General features: G+C 44.5%; 2 protein-coding genes across 3 annotated transcripts in view; one reads left to right on the plus strand and one right to left on the minus strand.

The window, feature by feature from the left end:
* Positions 1 to 21,345, plus strand: part of ANGEL1 (angel homolog 1) — a 146,325-nt gene that overhangs the window by 77,888 nt on the left and 47,092 nt on the right. The window lies entirely within an intron of this gene.
* Positions 18,637 to 21,345, minus strand: part of LRRC74A (leucine rich repeat containing 74A) — a 29,783-nt gene continuing 27,074 nt past the window's right edge. The window contains exon 14 of the mRNA XM_075194630.1: positions 18,637 to 19,069. Coding sequence (XP_075050731.1) covers positions 18,685 to 19,069 — 385 coding nt within the window. The 3' untranslated portion in view covers positions 18,637 to 18,684. The remainder of the gene's footprint in view (positions 19,070 to 21,345) is intronic.

A 21,345-nucleotide genomic window follows, 5' to 3' on the forward strand; every position in this document is an offset into this window, starting at 1 on the left:
CTGGGAGAAGGGAGACTGGCACCGCTGGGAGAAGAGAGACTGGCACCGCTGGGAGAAGGGAGACTGGCTCCGCTGCTAGTATGCTGGGAGAAGGGAGACTGGCACCGCTGGGAGAAGGGAGACTGGCACCGCTGGGAGAAGAGAGACTGGCACCGCTAGTATGGTGGGAGAAGAGACACCTCTAGTATGCTGGGAGAAGAGAGGTTAGCATCAGTAGTATGCTAGAAGAACAAGTTGACACCATTAGTATGTTGGGAGAAAGGAGACTGGCACCTCTAGTATGCCAGGAGAAAGGAGGTAGACACCACAGCTCTGCCTGGAGATGAACGGCTGGCATTGCTAATATGATGTGAGAAGGGAGGCTGTTACCACTAGTATGTTGGGAGAGAAATGTCTGGCACCACTACAATGCTAGAAGAAGGGAAGCTGGCATTGCTGCTGTGCTGGGAGAGGAGAGGTTGACACCACTAGTATGCTGGGAGAAGGGAGGCTGGTATCTCAGCTGTGCTGGGAGAAGAGAGACTGGCACCGCTGGGAGAAGGGAGACTGGCACCACTAGTATGCTGGGAGAAGGGAGGCTGGTATCTCAGCTGTGCTGGGAGAGGAGAGCCTCGGCACTGCTATTATTCTGAGAGGATGAGAGGCTGGCACTGCTGCTATGGTGTGAGAGAGAAGAGGATGCCACTGCTACCATGCTGAGAAAAGAGATTGATGGATTGGCACAGCTGCTATGATGAATGAAAGAGAGGCTGGCACCACCTCTATGCTATCAGAGGCGAGGCTGGCACTGTTGCTATCCTAATAGAGGAGATCCTAGCACCGATGCAATTTTGGGAGAGTTGACTGCCACCATTGCTATACTATCAGAGGAGGGGCTGGCACTGCTGCTATCCTAATAGAGCAGAGACTGTCACCAATGCTAAGCTGTGTAAGGAGAGTGGCACTGCTGTTATTTTGGCAGAGGGGAGGCTGGTACGCTATGTTTTCAGAGGTGAGACAGCATTGTTGCTATCCTCATAGAAGAGAGGCTGGCACTAGCAAACGGAAGGCTGGAACAGCCAGTATGCAGAGAGTGGAGAGGCTGGCACTGGTGCTATGCTTGCAGAGGCGAGGCTGGCACTGGTGCTATGCTTGCAGAGGCGAGGCTGGCAGTGTTGCTATGCTCTCAGAGGTGAGGCTGGCAGTGTTGCTATGCTCTCAGAGGCGAGCCTGGCAGTGTTGCTATGCTCTCAGAGGCGAGGCTTGCCCCATTGCTATACTATCTGCAGCAAGGCTGGTACCGTTGCTATAGTATCAGAGGAGAGGCTGGCACTTATCCTATCCTAATAGAGGAAAGACTGGCACCCATGCTATACAGGAAAAGGACAGGCTGGCACCAATGTTATGTTGGGAGAGGAGAGTCTGGTGCTAGTGATATGCCTTCAGAAGCGATTCTGGCATATTGCTATCCTTGTAAAGGAGAGGCTGGCACCACTATTGGGTGAGGAGAGATTGGCACTGGTGATATGCTTTCTTAAGCGAAGATGACCTGTTGCTATCCTAGTAGAGGAGTGGCTGGCACTGCCTCATGGGCAGTGCCTTCTATTGATGGTAGACGCTAATATAGGGGATCTCACACAGCACTTTCTACAACTGCCACTGTTTTCTATAATTTTTCCTGTGTAATTATCAGTATGATGCCAGGGATCTTGGAGTCCAGTGTTTGTACGCTGAAGCTCGATAAATAGACACAATTCTATTCACACTGTTTTCTTACATCTCACTGTTGCTTGGGCAAATGTCCAGCAAAGGATTCTGGGACTCTGGTTAGCTCTCATTCTGGCACACTGCCATACCCCTCCTGATGGATGCCTTTCTGTGTTGCCATGGGGACCTTGAGATGAGCGCAGTCTGACTCCACCTCGGGAAACACACTTAACTCCTTGCAACATCATGCATCAAGTGACACAGTAATGTTAATGAGTCTGAGATATTCAATACTAACAAAAGCATGCTAAGAACTAACCAGAACGCAGCCTTTACCTACACCACATGCTTGTAACATACCAGACTCTAAATCTAGTAGTTAACAAGGTTACCTCAAACTAACCCACAGCTAGCCACTAGTCATACCAAGTGACCCACAGTATCATCCCAAGTTGACAATGTGACATGTTCACAGCAAACACTGAATTCTGCTGAACAATCAGCAGAATGTTAGAATATAACTTTAAGGGGTTTTTAATTTTTCCGCTTAGACGATTTGCATTGGGAAAACACGTATTACAGCAGACGAGAAAAGGAGAGATGCAAAACAATAGCTACAGATTATGGATGAAGAGCTTAGCCCTGAGTGTGTATAGAAGCAACAGGGAAGTGGATATCTATGTGCAAAATATACACATATACTGCACACTCAGAAATAAACAATATATCAACGAGACTGAGAACAACATGGAGGGAGGATGATGGGAAGACTGAGAACAACATGGAGGGAGGATGAGGACAGTGCAGTGAGGATGAAGGAGAGACTGAGAACAACATGGATGGAGGATGAAGACAGTGCAGTGAGGATGATGGAGAGACTGAGAACAACATGGAGGAGGAGATGAGGACAGTGCAGTGAGGATGATGGAGAGACTGAGAACAACATGGATGGAGGAGGAGGACAGCGCAGTGAGGATGATGGAGAGACTGAGAACATCATGGAGGGAGGATGAGGACAGTGCAGTGAGGATGAAGGGGAGACTGAGAACATCATGGATGGAGGATGAGGACAGTGCAGTGAGGATGAAGGGGAGACTGAGAACAACATGGATGGAGGAGGAGGACAGCGCAGTGAGGATGATGGAGAGACTGAGAACATCATGGAGGGAGGATGAGGACAGTGCAGTGAGGATGAAGGGGAGACTGAGAACATCATGGATGGAGGATGAGGACAGTGCAGTGAGGATGAAGGGGAGACTGAGAACAACATGGAGGGAGGATGAGGACAGTGCAGTGAGGATGAAGGGGAGACTGAGAACAACATGGATGGAGGAGGAGGACAGCGCAGTGAGAATGATGGAGAGACTGAGAACATCATGGAGGGAGGATGAGGACAGTGCAGTGAGGATGAAGGGGAGACTGAGAACATCATGGATGGAGGATGAGGACAGTGCAGTGAGGATGATGGGGAGACTGAGAACATCATGGAGCGAGGATGAGGACAGTGCAGTGAGGATGATGGAGAGACTGAGAACATCATGGAGGTAGAATGAGGACAGTGCAGTGAGGATGAAGGGGAGACAGAACAACATGGATGGAGGAGGAGGACAGCGCAGTGAGGATGATGGAGAGACTGAGAACATCATGGAGCGAGGATGAGGACAGTGCAGTGAGGATGAAGGGGAGACTGAGAACAACATGGATGGAGGAGGAGGACAGCGCAGTGAGGATGATGGGGAGACTGAGAACAACATGGAGGGAGGATGAGGACAGTGCAGTGAGGATGATGGAGAGACAGAACATCTTGGAGCGAGGATGAGGACAGTGCAGTGAGGATGAAGGGGAGACTGAGAACAACATGGATGGAGGAGGAGGACAGCGCAGTGAGGATGATGGGGAGACTGAGAACATCATGGATGGAGGAGGAGGACAGCGCAGTGAGGATGAAGGGGAGACTGAGAACATTATGGAGGGAGGATAAGGACAGTGCAGTGAGGATGATGGGGAGACTGAGAACAACATGGATGGAGGAGGAGGACAACAGTGCAGTGAGGATGATAGAGAGACTGAGAACATCATGGGGCGAGGATGAGAACAGTGCAGTGAGGATGATGGAGAGACTGAGAACAACATGGATGGAGGATGAGGACAGTGCAGTGAGGATGATGGGGAGACTGAGAACAACATGGAGGGAGGATGAGGACAGTGCAGTGAGGATGATGGGGAGACTGAGAACAACATGGAGGGAGGATGAGGACAGTGCAGTGAGGATGATGGGGAGACTGAGAACAACATGGAGGGAGGATGAGGACAGTGCAGTGAGGATGATGGGGAGACTGAGAACATCATGGAGGGAGGATGATGGGGAGACTGAGAACATCATGGAGGGAGGATGAGGACAGTGCAATGAGGATGATGGTGAGACTGAGAACATTATGGAGGGAGGATGATGGGGAGACAGAACAACATGGATGGAGGAGGAGGACAGTGCAGTGAGGATGATGGGGAGACTGAGAACATTATGGAGGGAGGATAAGGACAGTGCAGTGGGGATGATGGGGAGTCTGAGAACAACATGGATGGATGAGGAGGACAGTGCAGTGAGGATGATGGTGAGTCTGAGAACAACATGGTGGGAGGATGAGGACTGTGCAGTGAGGATGATGGGGAGACTGAGAACATCATGGAGGGAGGATGATGGGGAGACTGAGAATAACATGGAGGGAGGATGAGGACAGTGCAATGAGGATGATGGGGAGACTGAGAACATCATGGAGGGAGGATGATGGGGAGACTGAGAATAACATGGAGGGAGGATGAGGACAGTGCAATGAGGATGATGGGGAGACTGAGAACATCATGGAGGTAGAATGAGGACAGTGCAGTGAGGATGATGGGGAGACTGAGAAGGCCTGTTATTATTTTGTTTTTTGGACCTGTAGTTCTAATGCTATGTTCTTGTGTTACACTTCATAGGCACTGAGAACACAGGATGTATTTTTACATGGATATTTCTGAATGTAAGGAAGGTGGCTCTATCTCTGTGGATCTAGACTTTCTTCTCATTGGACCCTGGTGCCCCAGAGCTAGGTGTCACATTAAGCTGACTTTCTGGTTCATGAGCACTGTGAACCTCAAATCCAGGAGCTCTGGTACAGTTTGTGTTACACCAGCCTGCGGCTCTCTCATAGCAGCTTTTACATACTTGGCTGAAGCTCCAAAACTCGTGACATGTCTGGCCCTAAGTGAACCGCTCTGGCTCCGGGTGCAGCCGTACATAGCAGTCATTTGTCAGCCTGATGGGAGCCGGAATCGGGTACATTTGGCACAGTATTGTACTGTGATTTTCCTGGAATTAATTGTTGGAAAAGTGTCTAAGAGACATCATGTTCAGTGGCTGCTATCTGGTGCATAAGTCAGTAAACGCAGTCAGTCTATCCCAGAGGCCGGGTTATATGCTGTGTATGTAAAATAAGGAACCTCATCAGTAGAGCAATGATAGAAATCTCTATAAACAAAATAAACCCTTCTATGAAGACAGCAGAATTACACAACACCTAATATTCCATGTTCCATGTCTGTACCTTGTATTGTGCCCACAGTGAAGGCTTTTAATGTGATTAAGTCTCATTAATGAAGCAGCAAAATTCCAGCATCTCATGTATCATTTTTGTGACATTATACCTCTATTCCTATTCTATATGCCCCTTTTACAGGACATTACCGGATCGAGCAGTCAGTAGTGGAGGTTACACCCTGTAAAGTAATGAGACATCTCCCAGAAAGAACATAGAGAGCAATGTAAATAATATGGGCAATAAAAATATATTCACCTCTAGAAACACAAACAGTCCTATACTGGCACCAGATACCTATAGAAACAGCTCTGGGGGTAAATGTATCAACCTGTGCCTATAGCAACCAATCAGATTCTGTAATTTTGTAGAATGTACTAAATAAATGATAACTAGAATCTGCTTGGTTGCTATAGACAACATCTCCACTTTTTCAAACTCACAGTTTAGTAAATATACCCCTTAGCATCAGTCCTAGACAGGGTCAATATATTCACCTCTAGAAGCACAAAGAAGCAGTTTTAGTTGAGAAACAGATTCTCACCTGCATAAACACATAACAATAGTCATAGACAGGGAACATACACTAAATGGACAAAAGTATTTGTCCACAGCTGTTAATTATTGAATTGAGGTGTTTCAATCAGACCCGTTGCCTGAAGTGTGTAACATCCAGCACCAGCCATGCAGTCTCCTTGCAAACATTTGTGATACAAAATGGGTCGTTCTGAAGAGCTCAGTGACTTCCAGCCTGGTACTGTGATAGGATGCCACCTTTGTATTACCTGAATACATTTTTATTGAGGTTGTACAACAAAAATAATACAAAATACAATGGGTTACTAACAACAATGACAGTATTATCAATAGCTTATAGAAGCATAATACAATACACATAAAAAATATACATATATTAACCAAAAGGAGATAGTGAGAGGGGGGAGGGTAGGAGGAGACACCTACAGTAGTTGTTTAATCAAAGATGGAAACTCTGGGCTATGAAGCTGGTGGTTTTTATTAGGGATGTGCACCGGCGACTTTTGGTGTCTCGTGTTTTGGATTCGGATTTTCGTGATGTTTTGGGTTTGGATTTGTTTCGCAAAACACCTGCCGAAAGGTTTTGGTTCGGATTTAAGGTTTTGGATTCAGATTTTTTTTTAAAAAAGCATAAAAAGTTCAAAAATCAAGTTTTTGGGCTTATTTTCACTCCTACGCTATTATTAACCTCAATAACATTCAATAACAATCATTTCCACTAATTTACAGTGTATTCTGAACACCTCACAATATTGTTATTAGTCCAAATTGTTGCAACGAGGTATCTTTCTGGACTGCGTAGTGGAGTGGTCCCCACAATATAATAAGAAAACCATCAACTGGTCTTAATCGCACCAAAAAATGTATCTGGACTGCGTAGAGGAGTGGTCACCACAATATAATAAGAAAACCATCAACTGGTATGAATCGCACCAAAAAATGTACCTGGACTGCGTAGAGGAGTGGGTCACCACAATATAATTTAAAAACCCTGAACTTGTATGATTCGCACCAATAAATGTATCTGGACTGCGTAGAGGAGTGGTCACCACAATATAATAAGAAAACCATCAACTGGTATGAATCGCATCAAAAAATGTACCTGGACTGCGTAGAGGAGTGGGTCACCACAATATAATTTAAAAACCCTGAACTTGTATGATTCGCACCAATAAATGTATCTGGACTGCGTAGAGGAGTGGTCACCACAATATAATTAATAAAAAACCCTCCACGGCTCTGAATTCCCCAAATAAAAATTCTGGACTGCGTAGTGGGGTGGTCCCGGTACTAAATTTGATACCGGGGCCACAATATAATAAATACACCCTCAACTGGTCAGAATTCCACCAAACAAGTATCTGGACTGCGTAGTGGGGTGGCCCCGGTACTAAATTTGGTACCGGGGCCACAATACCTCCTCCAAGTTCCAAGTGTAGTGTTTATAACATATAAACACTACAGTAATTCTAGCACGTCAATACCTCTTGTTTTAAATAATGACAGGGCATTTAACTTTTGATTTAATTTTTTGAATTTGTTGACATTTTCTTTTACTTTTTGAACATGGCAAACAACTGTTGAATGGTCACATAATGCCAAAAAAAAAGTTGCAAGATGGAATTGTCCTTGGGCCCTCCCACCCACCCTTATGTTGTTGAAATAGGACATGCACACTTTAACAAACCAACCATTTCAGCGACAGGGCCTACCAAACAACTGTGGCTGAAATGATTGGTTTGTTTGGGCCCCCACACCAAAAAAACAATTCATCTCTCCCTGTACAAACTAAACAGGATCTACTGAGGAAAGATGTCATCCTCATCCTCAACCTCTGATTCCTCTGCCCCTACAGTGTGTACTTCCTCCTCCTCACACATTATCAATTCGTCCCCGCTGGACTCCACAACCACAGGTCCCTCTGTACTATCTGGAGGGCAGTGCTGTACTTCATTGAGGAATTGATTATTAATTTTTAGAAACATCATTTTTTCAACGTTGTGAGGAAGCAACCTCCTTCGCCGCTCACTGACCAGGTTCCCCGCTGCACTAAAAACTCTTTCCGAGTACACACTGGAGGGGGGACAACTCAGGTAAAATAGAGCCAGTTTGTACAGGGGCTTCCAAACTGCCTTTTTTTCCTGCCAGTAACAATATGGACTGTCTGACATGTCTATTTGGATGGTGTCGGCAAAATAATCCTCCACCATTTTTTCAATTGTGACAGCATCCAATGCAGCGACAGTAGACATGTCTGCAATGGTTGGCAGGTCCTTCAGTCCGGACCAGATGTTATCAGCATCCCCGCCAGCGGCTCTTTTAGGAAAACTGAGCTTTTTCCTCGCAGCCATAGATGTGGAAGAAAATGAGGGTGGAGCTGTTGGCATGTCACGGTCCTCTTCAGAGGACAATCTCCTGACCAGAAGGTCTTTGCACCGCTGTAGACTTGTGTCCGCCGGAAACAGAGACACAACATACGCTTTAAACCGAGGATCGAGCACGGTGGCCAGAATGTATTCCTCTGACTTTAAAAGAGTGACCACCCTCGGATCCTGGCAAAGCATACGAAGGGCTTCATCCACAAGAGCTACATGCTTTGTTGGATCGCAATGCTTTAACAGCTCCTCCCTCACTTTCTCCAGCTGCTTCTGCAACAGCCTGATCAGGGGAATGACCTGACTCAAGCTGGCAGTGTAGGAACTGACTTCTCGTGTGGCAAGTTCAAACGGCTGGAGAACCTTGCACAACACGGAAATCAGTCTCCACTGCGCTTGACTCAGGCGCATCCCCACTCCTTTGCCTATGTCGTAGGTGGCTGTGTAGGCCTGAATGGCCTTTTGCTGCTCCTCCATCCTCTGTAGCATATAGAGGGTGGAGTTCCAGCGCGTCACAACCTCTTGTTTGAGGTGATGGCAGGGCAGGTTCATGCTTTTTTGATGTGCCTCTAGTCTGCGGTAGGCACTGGCTGAATGCCGAAAGTGTCCAGCAATTTTGCGCGCCACCGCAAGCATTTCCTGCACACCCCTGTCACTCTTGAGGTAATGCTGCACCACCAAATTAATGGTGTGGGCAAAACATGGGACGTGCTGGAAATTGCCCATATTTAATGCCTGCACAATGTTACTGGCATTGTCTGACACCACAAATCCCCATGAGAGTCTAAGTGGGGTAAGCCACTGGGAGATAATTTCCCTCAGTTTCTCTAATATGTTGTCAGCGTTTTGCCTCTTATTAAAGCCTGTAATACACAATGTTGCCTGCCTTTGCACGAGCAGCCATTTTGTAGATGCTGCTACTGATGCAGCTGTTGCTGCAGAAGGGGATGCATCTACCCAGTGGGCTGTCACAGTCATATAGTCCTTCGTTTGCCCAGAACCACTTGTCCACATGTCCGTGGTTAAGTGGACAGTGGGTACAACCGCATTTTTTTAGAGCACTGAGGACACTTGATCGTACTTCTCTGTACATTTTTGGTATCGCCTGCCTAGTGAAGTGGAATCTCAATGGGATTTGGTATCGGGGACACAATACCTCCATCAACCCTCTAAATCCCACTCCACTGATGGCGGACACCGGGCGCACGTCTAACACCAACATTGCAGTTACAGCCGCAGTTATACGCTTTGCAATAGGGTGACTACTATCGTATTTTGTGGTCATGGCAAACAACTGTTGGACGGTCAATTGTTTTGTGAAAGACTTAGCGGTCTTACAACTTCCCCTCTGGGAAGATGACCGACTAACAGCAGCAGTGGCAGTAGTAGGCGTACCGCTGCAGGATTCCTCGGATGAATCCCGTATTGGAGAGGACTCAGTCTGGCTGCTGACTTGGGCTGCAGGACTGAATCTGATGGAGATTGTGGAGGAAGTTGACGAGGAGGGTGTTGCTGGTGTGTATCCAACTGGACCACGGGATTTAGGTGTCCCTGTACCGATGACGGTCCTAGCCCCAGTTCCTGAACTAACCACTGAACTATGAAGGTTATTCAGGTGACGTATAAGGAAGGATGTCCCTAGGTGGGCAAGATCCTTACCCCTGCTTATTTGAGCTTTACATAAGCTACATATGGCCATACATTGGTTGTCCGGATTTGGATAAAAATAACTCCAGACCGAAGAAGTGCATTTTTTGGTCTTCTGACCAGGCATGACGATGGGCTTTTTCATCCCATGGACATCAGCTGTTTCCCCCCCTGGTGCCTCATTTTCAATAACCACATCACCATCCTCATCATCAAGTTCCTCCACAGCGCCAGCTACATCATCAATAGCCTCCTCCCGAGCCACCTCTTCCCGTACAGTGATGGGAAGGTCAGGCTTGACAAACACCAACACCCTTGGACTCGCCTTGGGGATTTGTGATAATTTCTCTTTAGAAGGCAGAGTTGTTTGCTGTTTTGTTGCTGACAGCATAACTTTCTTCAATTTTTTGTAGGGGGGGGGAGGAGGAGGGCTAAGATCTTTGGGTGAAGATGGACCACTAGTCATGAACACGGGCCAGGGCCTAAGCCGTTCCTTGCCACTACGTGTCGTAAATGGCATATTGCCAACTTTACGTTTCTCCTCAGATGATTTTAAGTTTCTCTTTTTGCTATTTTTTGAGAACTTGTGCTTTTTGGATTTTACATGCCCTGTACTAGGAGATTGGGCATCGGGCTTGGAAGACGACGTTGATGGCATTTCATCGTCTATGTCATGACTAGTGGCAGCAGCTTCAGCATTAGGAGGAAGTGGGTCTTGATCTTTCCCTACTTTATCCTCCAAATTTTTGCTCTCCATTATATGTAGCACAAGATACTGCAGAATGTGTGAACTTGGTAATATTGCAGTACCAATGGGCTTATACTGCAGGATTGGTTTGGCAAATTTTGTTGTAATGACATTTTTTTTTAATTAGTTTTTGGAATTTTTTTTTTATAAATTTTTTAAACACTTGGGAATATTGGGGAAATTACTATGCCCTTAGAAGCACAGAGCACAGGACCACTGGACTGAACAGGACACAGCACACAGGACCCAGCAGCACCACTGAACTCAAAATTGACAGAGCACAGCACCACTGGACTTTTACTGCTGAATGTGTGAACTTGGTAATATTGCAGTACCAATGGGCTTATACTGCAGGATTGGTTTGGCAAATTTTGTTGTAATTAAAAAAAAATGTAATTAGTTTTTTGTATATTTTTTTTATTAACTTTTTTTTAATTTTTTAAACACTTGGGAATATTGGGGAAATAACTATGCCCTTAGAAGCACAGAGCACAGGACACAGGACCACTGGACCGAACAGGACACAGCACAGGACCCAGCAGCACCACTGAACTCAAAATTGACAGAGCACAGCACACAGCACCACTGGACTGATACTGCAGAACACAACACAGCACAGCACAGAACTAAACAGCACAGCACGAGATCTACCAGGACAGAGGACCACCTAACACACCCTCCCTCTACCCTGATCAATGCCCGAGTGAAGATGGCGGCGACTAGCGGGGAATTTATAGGATCCGAGTATCGCAAGATCCGACAGCGGAATTATGACTCAGAGCCTCGGTTTCAGGTTTTCATTTGGCGCCAATACCCGGATCTGTCTCGGATCGGCAACGTTCGGGTGGGCTCGGATTCAGGAAATCCGAGTGCGCTCATCTCTAGTTTTTATGAACCCATAGCTGAGCTAGGATGCCACCTTTGCAATAAGACGGTTCGTGAAGTTATATTATTAGAAAGTGGAAGCGTTTAGGAACAGCAGCAACTCAACCACGTAGCGGAAGACCACGTAAAATCACCGAGCGGCGTCAATGACTGCTAAAGTGCATGGTGCGTAAAAGTCGCGAACGCTCTGCTGATTACATAGCTGAAGAGTTCTGAACTTCCACTGACATTAATGTAAGCACAAAAACTGTGCGGCGGGAGCTTAATAGAATGGGTTTCCATGGCCGAGCAGCTGCATGCAGCCTCACATCACCAAGACCAATGCCAAGCGTCGGATGGAGTGGTGTAAAGCACACCGACACTGGACTGTGGAACAGTGGAAACGTGTTCTGTGGAGTTACGAATCACACTTCTCCATTTAGCAGTCAGAGGGGGCGAGTCTGGCGGATTCCGGGAGGACGTTACCTGACTGACTGCATTATGCCAACTGTGAAGTTTGGTGGAGGAGGGATAATGGTATGGGGCTGTTTTTCAGGATTTGGGCTAGGCCCCTTATCTCCAGAGAAGGGCAATCTTAATGCTTCACCATACCAAGTCATTTTGGACAATGCTTCCAACTTTGTGGCAACAGTTTGGAGAAGGCCCTTTTCTATTCCAACATGACTGTTGGTTTGATGAGTTCAGTGTGGAAGATCTTGACTGGCCCATACAGAGCCCTGACCTCAACCCCATCGAACACCAGATTTTCACCTCTATAAACACATAGAATTACTCCTAGACAAGCACAAGATATTAATCTCGTGAAACACATAGAAATAGTCTTGATTTCAAGGTTTGAAAAGGTAGATATGTTGCCTATAGCAACCAATCAGATTCTAGATGTCATTTTGTAGAATGTACTAAATGATAACTGGAATCTGATTGGTTGCTATAGGCAACATTCCACTTTTTTTAAATCCGCAGTTTAGTAAATATACCCCTAGGAACACATAGAAACAGTCTGGGACCAGATACCTCTAGAAACAGTTCTAGACAGGACTAGACATTCACTTATAAAACACATAGAAACAGTCCATAACAGGGACCAGATATTAACTTATAGAAACAGTCCTATAGTGGGACCAGATACATATAGAAACACATAGAAAGAGTCTTAGATGAGGTACGAGGTTCTGTAAAGCGCTGTGTGTTGTGGGCACTACACCTCACAACAATCTGATTGTACAATCCGGGCACATTAAGCCATTTACACAGACCACTCCTGCAGCTAGGAGGCATTATTTATTATTATTATTTATCTGAAAAATAGGGACTCTCACACAACAGTCAAGACTGATACATGTTTGTAATATGAAAAGGAAGTATATCAGATAGTGACAGAGATGGTCCCTCCATTAAACCTACAATATAAAAATGATGATATGAAATATCAAGGATAGGACATGTGCAGCTATTATTCTCTGTTATCAGACATTCTCTGTCAGAGGCGGCTTCCATTAAAAGGGATTACTGACTGGAAGTCTATTGTGTGTAGGAATATATCTGCCCCCACAATCACAATTTAAGGGTATATTTAGTAAACAAAGCATTTAACATTAATTTATCTCTTTGGCAGCTGAGCATTACCCAGACGCCTGCTCCACGTACGCGCACCCATACTGTATATGTTGGTTGTCCTGTACTGTAAGTGATCGGTCCAGGATAAACCATTAATACTTCTCACTTTATTTCATTAATTAATTTATGGTGATTTAGGAAACGTGCGTATACTGAGTGTTATGGATCCAGCTCTTCACTCGTGTCTTCTCCATCATTATGACATATTGCTTGTAAAGTATCAATATATTTGTAGACTTGATGACTTCCTTACAGGGAATTACCAGGCGTGGCCTCTAGACAGCACCCTCCCCCAAGCTTACATACTCATCTCTAGCCGCGTCCTGCACTGTTTGCAGATAATGTACTAGATCAGTGCTGACCAGGTACCTGGACACATGTAACATTAGTATGTAATTACAGAGGCATTGCGCACCTTATATATACCTGACATGCATGGTTGGTGGACAGACCTGTTTATTGCAGCATACAGGTGAGCTCTGCTAAGGATAATAACTTTTTTTTAGTATAGTGAAAATGTAAATATCTAATATGCACATAATGAGAAAAGACTCAACTGTCCTTTATTATTCCTCTACAGTCATGGCCAAAAGTTTTGAGAATGACACAAATGTTATTTTTCACAAAGTCTGCTGCCTTATGCTGGCAATTTGCATATACGCCAGAATATCATGAAGAGTGATTAGATTAATTGCAATTAGTTTCAAAGTCCCTCTTTGCAATGACAATTAACTTTATCACAAAAACAACATTTCCACTGCATTTCAGCCCTGCCACAAAAGGACCAACTGACATCAGGTCAGTGATTCTCTCGTTAACACAGGTGATAGTGTTGACGAGGATATGGCTGGTGATCACTCTGTCATGCTGATTGAGTTAGAATAACAGACTGGAAGCTTTAAAAGGAGGTTGGTGCTTGAAATCATTGTTCTTTCTCTGTTAACCATGGTTATATGCAAGGAAACATGCAGTCATCATTGCTTTGCACAAAAAGGGCTTCACAGGCAAGGATATTGCTGATAGTAAGATTGCACCTAAATCAACCATTTATCGGATCATCAAGAACTTCAAGGAGAGAGGTTCTATAGTTGTGAAGAAGGCTTCAGGGCGCCCAAGAACGTCCAGCAAGCGTCAGGACCGTCTCCTAAAGTTGATTCAGCTGCGGGATCGGGGCACCACCAGTGCAGAACTTGCTCAGGAATGGCAGCAGGCAGGTGTGAGTGCATCTGCACGCACAGTGAGGTGAAGACTTTTGGAGGATGGCCTGATGTCAAAAAGGCCAGCAAAGAAGCCAGGAAAAACACAGACAGACTGATATTCTGCAAAAGCTATAGGGATTGGACTGCTGAGGACTGGGGTAAAGTCATTTTCTCTGATAAATCCCATTTCAGATTGTTTGTGGCATCTGGAAAAAGGCTTGTCCGGAGAAGGAAAGGTGAGCGCTACCATCAGTCCTGTGTCATCCCAACAGTAAAGCATCCTGAGACCATTCATGTGTGGGGCTGCTTCTCAGCCAAGGGAGTGGGCTCACTCACAATTTTGCATAAGAACACAGCCATGAATAAAGAATGGTACCAAAACATTCTCCAAGAGCAACTTCTCCCAACCATCCAAGAACAGTTTGGTGATGAACAATGCCTTCTCCAGCATGATGGAGCACCTTGCCATAAGGCAAAAGTGATAACTAAGTGGCTCGGGGGTCAAAACATGGAAATTTTGGGTCCATGGCCAGGAAACTCCCCAGACCTTAATCACATTGAGAACTTGTAGTCAATCCTCTAGAGGCGGGTGGGCAAACAAAAACCCACAAATTCTGACAAACTCCAAGCATTGATTAGGCAAGAATGGGCGGCCATCAGTCAGTATGTGGCCCAGAAGCTGATTGACAGCTGCCAGGGCGAATTGCTGAGATCTTTACAAAGATGGGTCAACACTGCAAATATTGACTCTTTGCATAAACTTAATGTAATTGTCAATAAAAGTCTTTAACACTTCTGAAATGCTTGTAATATTACTTCAGTATACTATAGAACATCTGATAAAAAGGTCTAAAAACACTGAAGCATCAAACTGTGTGACAACCAATACTTGTGTCATTCTCAGAACGTTTGGCCATGACTGTATACTCCACACTTGTCCATCCTTCTGGAATGTCTGGAAGACTTTTGAATTATGGGTAGGTTTCCAGGACTCCAGGAACAGAAGGCCATTCTCCTGTATCCTGCCCACTCCTTCCATTCATTTGGCCCCGGCCCCCACGGAGAAATGATGTGATGTGCAGCACTTAACCCTCTTCATACCTGCACTTCACCTCCTCTCTGGGAGACTCAAAATAAGTTGGCAAGTATGCAATACTCAGGTATGCCCAGTACACGCAATTAGAATGTATCAGGGTTGAACTGGGAGGACCTGTGTCTTTTTCCAACCTAACTCTGTAACTATATAGCCCCAAATGCCACCTGATAGCCAATATGCCCCATATATATAGCTGCCAACATATTCAAATATTTTCCATGGACACTTCTGAGCTGGTGGCTCCACTCAGGTTACACTGTCTAAGCCGACCTCAGTGCACTACAATCCCCAGCATGCCATGTTTACTGAATGTGATAACTGTGCACTTCTTTTGGATTTTAAATACTCACCTTAAAGAAATATCAGCCCCTAATGCCCAGAGAGTAAAAATCTACAGTAATAATTGCACATAATATACAGAAACAAAAGAATCTTATAGGGCAGTAAATTAATAGTGAAAAATAGGAAAAGCTGTAAAACAAACATATTAGACACATATTATTAATATAATGGCTCGCCTTCTATCGAAGCACCAATGTAGTCGATGCCATTGTGCTAATTCATGCTCATATCCTTACAAACATGGGCACATGACACCACAAATGACCTTTTTTTGTCTGGATGTGTTATGGTGCTAAAGTGCCATCTTGTGGTCAGAAGAAAAACGGCAGAGTTACGTGCATGTGACTCACTGTGGGGATAACCTGTGTAGATCCTGATTTTATAAAAAATCTGTTCCCTGAATGTTCTCTACATCATGCTACAATAGGGACATAACCAATAAGATATATCCCACTGGGCATGTGAGAATAATCCATATATTCATATTCATGTTGATAGTGAGACAGTGATAACACAACAAACAGTTACTGAGCTAGTCATTACAATTACTAAAGATAACGCTTTCACAGATTTTATTCACAATTGTAAGTACAGATTATTATACTTGAAGATTAAGTTATTGAGGAGCATGCCGCTCATAGTAGAAAGTATTGGGTGCTGATGCTTCCGGCTGTTACTGGAGCGCACCTCAGTACACCGATGCAGGAGGAAGTGCACAGTGATCCCGTCATGTACCTGATCCCTGCTCTCTGAGGCTATGGAGGACCTGCATCTGTGTACTGAGGAGCATGCCGCTCACAGCAGAGAGTATTGGGTGCTGATGCTTTCGGCTGTTACTGGAGCGCACCTCAGTACACCGATGCAGGAGGAAGTGCACAGTGATCCCGTCAGGTACCTGATCCCTGCTCTCTGAGGGTATGGAGGATCGGTATCGGTGTACTGAGGAGCATGCCGCTCACAGCAGAGAGTATTGGGTGCCGATGCTTCCTGCTGTTACTGGAGTGCTCCTCAGTACACCGATGCACGAGGAAGTGCACAGTGATCCCGTCATGTATCTGATCCCCGCTCTCTGAGGGTATGGAGGATCGGTATCGGTGTACTGAGGAGCATGCCGCTCACAGCAGAGAGTATTGGGTGCTGATGCTTTTGGCTGTTACTGGAGCGCACCTCAGTACACTGATGCAGGAGGAAGTGCACAGTGATCCCGTCAGGTACCTGATCCCTGCTCTCTGAGGGTATGGAGGATCGGTATCGGTGTACGGAGGAGCATGCTGGTCACAGCAGAGAGTATTGGGTGCTGATGCTTTTGGCTGTTACTGGAGCGCACCTCAGTACACCGATGCAGGAGGAAGTGCACAGTGATCCCGTCAGGTACCTGATCCCTGCTCTCTGAGGGTATGGAGGATCGGTATTGGTGTACTGAGGAGCATGCTGGTCACAGCAGGATGCACGTTTCTTTCTATTAATAAAGATAAAACAAGCATATGAATGCGCAGAATTACCGATATATGCTTTAATAAAATCTAGCCAATATACATATATACATAAACAAATTCTAAGGACAAATATTGGCACTCGCATAAGTGTCAAACAATAGTTAGCGGATAAAATATACCACACATAATAAGTAAAAATCCTGGTATGCTGTGTATATAACATATAAATCACTGCATAAAACCTCGTATGAGATGCATGGAGAGATAGTGGGACAACATCTAAAACATCACATATGACTTATTGAAAACATGTAATAAAAAATGCAGGTAAGTATGAGCGTTAGTTCCGTTCATTAAGAGTCACAGCCACGAATAACTCTCCCTTGTAAGGTAGATGTATGAGAATTCTCGGAGACACAGGGTGGTTCTTTTTACTATTGTAACTGCCACGGTGGTAAGAAGATTCACCAACTAAGTTCTCAATATATCTAATATCCCAACATTCAGGCACTATTAAGACCAATGTGATTTATCTGATTTATTGGCCGCATGCACGGCATAAGAAGAATCTGTTTTTCGCTTACAATGCAGTGGAGTTACATAGTAAACCTATGATATGGATACAATTTCTTTTATTATTTCCTAATTGATCAGAATACCGCAATACTGTAACACTGTCCGGATTCCAACAATATCTCTCATACATCTACCTTACAAGGGAGAGTTATTCGTGGCTGTGACTCTTAATGAACGGAACTAACGCTCATACTTACCTGCATTTTTTATTACATGTTTTCAATAAGTCATATGTGATGTTTTAAATGTTGTCCCACTATCTCTCCATGCATCTCATACGAGGTTTTATGCAGTGATTTATATGTTATATACACAGCATACCAGGATTTTTACTTATTATGTGTGGTATATTTTATCCGCTAACTATTGTTTGACACTTATGCGAGTGCCAATATTTGTCCTTAGAATTTGTTTATGTATATATGTATATTGGCTAGATTTTATTAAAGCATATATCGGTAATTCTGCGCATTCATATGCTTGTTTTGTTTTATATGTATAGAGACCCAACACTGTCTCCTTTTTTGAATTGCTGCACCTGATACCGATGTTATTATCTAGCATTTACTAGTTGTTTAATCCATATTAGCGCCAGAGATTTAAGTTGTTCTATTAATAAAGATGACAGAGTGAGTTTTGCGAGGCAGATGATGGCAACAATGGTCCCCTCAGCCATTGTTAGGAACAGCCCTGGACATCCATCCTGCCATCATTACTCAGTTCTACAATATACACAATAGAGCGTCCAACTACAATCGTATTATAAATTGATGACTATACATGTGTGGATCATACCTGTTCTGACCGGCGCTCTTCTCTCTCCTTTCCTCCCTTCCTCTCTATATTACCCTGGGTCTTTATTAAGTATTCCATACTAGAAACTAGTCTGGGATTCCACACTTGGAAAATGAGTTGACAGAACTTAAGTTTGAGCCTCTTTCATGGCTGCTCCTTATTTCTCTGTGTCACTCGGACAATGGTGAGGGGCTTCTCTTTGGGGTAAAGGGCTCAGAGAGGCACTGAGAGGCCAGACTGTCCTGTGAGCTGTAATAGCGCTCAGTCTCCAGGGTTTCTGGGGCTCCGCTCTGGATCTGTGGAGAACTGGCTTTATCTCTAGACTCCCCTTCCTGGTACCAAGAGCTGACTGGGCTGACAGAGAAATGGGCAGAGCTGGCGTTGCTCGCAGGGGCCTCTCTGGACGCTGGAGGTGGAGTCAGGGCCCTTACTGCATTGTGAAACGATTTCAGAGCTCTCTCTCTGCGCTGTCTCTCTTGGCGCTCTCTTCTTTCTCGTCGACGCTGCTGTTTGCGCAGATCTTTCACCATCTTCTTACGAGAGTCAACCAGGTTCCTGGCAGACATGAGTCAGAAAACAGTGAGATGGTGGGAGAGAGAGGGACATCGTAAATGTCTGAAATCACCCTTTGTCCACTACTGTGGTTCTTCAAGAACTGTGTTAAAGCACAATATATCCATCCCTTCTAATCATCATCATCATTTATATAGCGCCACCAATTCCGCAGCTCTGTACAGAGAATATTTGTCACTCACATCAGTCCCTGTGCCTATGGAGCTTACAGTCTAAATTCCCTAAGATATACACACACACTAGGGTTCATTTTATCAGCAGCCAATTAACCTACCAGTATGTTGTTGGAGTGTGGGAGGAAACACAGTGAGAACACACATGACCCCAGCACTGTGAGGCAGATGTGCTAATCACTGAGCCAGACACATCCTTAGGGGGGAAAGTAACGTGGCCTGCGCACTATTACCGTTATTACGCTAGTTTTAACGCCGGCTTTTTGCAGAAAACTGGGTTAAACTTGCCGTAATAACGGTAATAGCTTTATCGGGGCGGTACTTTGGAGGGAATTGAATTCCCCCCTTAATGTTTATGTAAATTATTGTAGTTTCCACATCTTAAGTCACATTCCACCCAGGTCCTTCTCCACTGATCTGAGTCTTCCTTACACTGGGTTTATGCTTGGTTTAGCTCATTGTAGACAAGTTATTGGGTGTAGTCCCTACTCCTCCAAAGTCTGACCCCCTGTGCTCGCTGCTGCTCCTTACATAGAGAACTACAAGAGGAATTGATAGAAGACAATGACATACATGACCTCAAAATAGATAAAAGATTTCTCACATGTTGAGCCAACTCGCTGCCACTGTTCTCAGAAAGTTTTCGGTGGACAAGTCTTTAAAGGCATTGCAAGAAATGGGCTACATGCAGGCCGAGTCTCTGGCTAGTCAACCCAGAGCTTTCTCAGGGTATCCTGTGGTGGCCTCTCACAGATACAGTATGTATATGTTTATGTATACAGTGTCAATGAGGAAACAGCGCTTTACAAATGTATCAAAATACAATACAGAAATAAATATAAAGTGCATTGACAGAAGACATATGTGAGAAGAAGCAGCGCTGAAAGACACAACTGTCGGGTGTATCGATGTCACAGTGCGGAGCAGGAGTCATATACTCAGCGACCGGAGCTTGAAGAAGGGTTTGAAGGTAGGAAAGATGGATGCTAGATGGTTATTGGCAGCAGAGAGTTCCAGAGATAAGGGGCAGCAGAGGAAAAGAATAAATCCACCTGACAATGAGTATAGCAGGGTATTAAGGGCCTAATTTAGAGATGAATACATATTGTGTCCCAAACGTACACAGAAATATTCTGTTGCAAAAATGCGGACTTATGTGTTTTGAGTCGTATCCAACTCAAAACACCTCCGGCGTACGTCAGAATACGCCCCATGATAGCACAGTGATGCTCTATTTGTATACAATATATTGAAGTGTATGAAACACAAGAGAGAATACTGTTTTGGCAATAAATGCAAAAGTCACATTTGCCTTATAAAATATAAACACCCCCAAATCCATTCTTTATGACTCCAATGGGAATCTTTCCTGCAGTCCATATGGAAAACACAAATAAGCAATCTTAATAGATGATTGAGTCTTAAATTAATATAGCGGCAATGCTCTGTGTATTGTATACAGGTCATTAGAATGTCCTGTGTATTGTATATCAGCCACTAGAATGCTCTCTGCATTGTATATTGGTCACTGGAATGCTCTCTGCATTGTATATTGGTCACTAGAATGCTTTCTGTATTGTATATTGGTCACTAGAATGCTCTCTGCATTGTATATTGGTCACTAGAATGATTTCTGTATTGTATATTGGTCACTAGAATGCTCTCTGTATTGTATATTGGTCACTAGAATGTTCTCTGTATTGTATATTGGTCACTAGAATGCTCTCTTATTGTATATTGGGCACTAGAATGCTCTGTGCATTGTATATTGGGCACTAGAATGTTCTCTGTATTGTATATTGGTCACTAGAATGCTCTCTTATTGTATATTGGTCACTAGAATGTTCTCTGTGTTGTATATTGGTCACATGTTCTCTTATTGTATATTGGTCACGAGAATGTTCTCTGTATTTTATATTGATCACTAGAATGTTCTCTGTATTGTATATTGGGCACTGGAATTCTCTCTGCATTGTATATTGGTCACTGGAATGTTCTCTGTATTGTATATTGGGCACTAGAATGCTCTCTTATTGTATATTGGGCACTAGAATGCTATGTGCATTGTATATTGGTCACTTCAAT

Source organism: Mixophyes fleayi, unplaced genomic scaffold (genome assembly GCF_038048845.1).
Source record: "Mixophyes fleayi isolate aMixFle1 unplaced genomic scaffold, aMixFle1.hap1 Scaffold_93, whole genome shotgun sequence".
NCBI classification, from domain to species: domain Eukaryota; kingdom Metazoa; phylum Chordata; class Amphibia; order Anura; family Limnodynastidae; genus Mixophyes; species Mixophyes fleayi.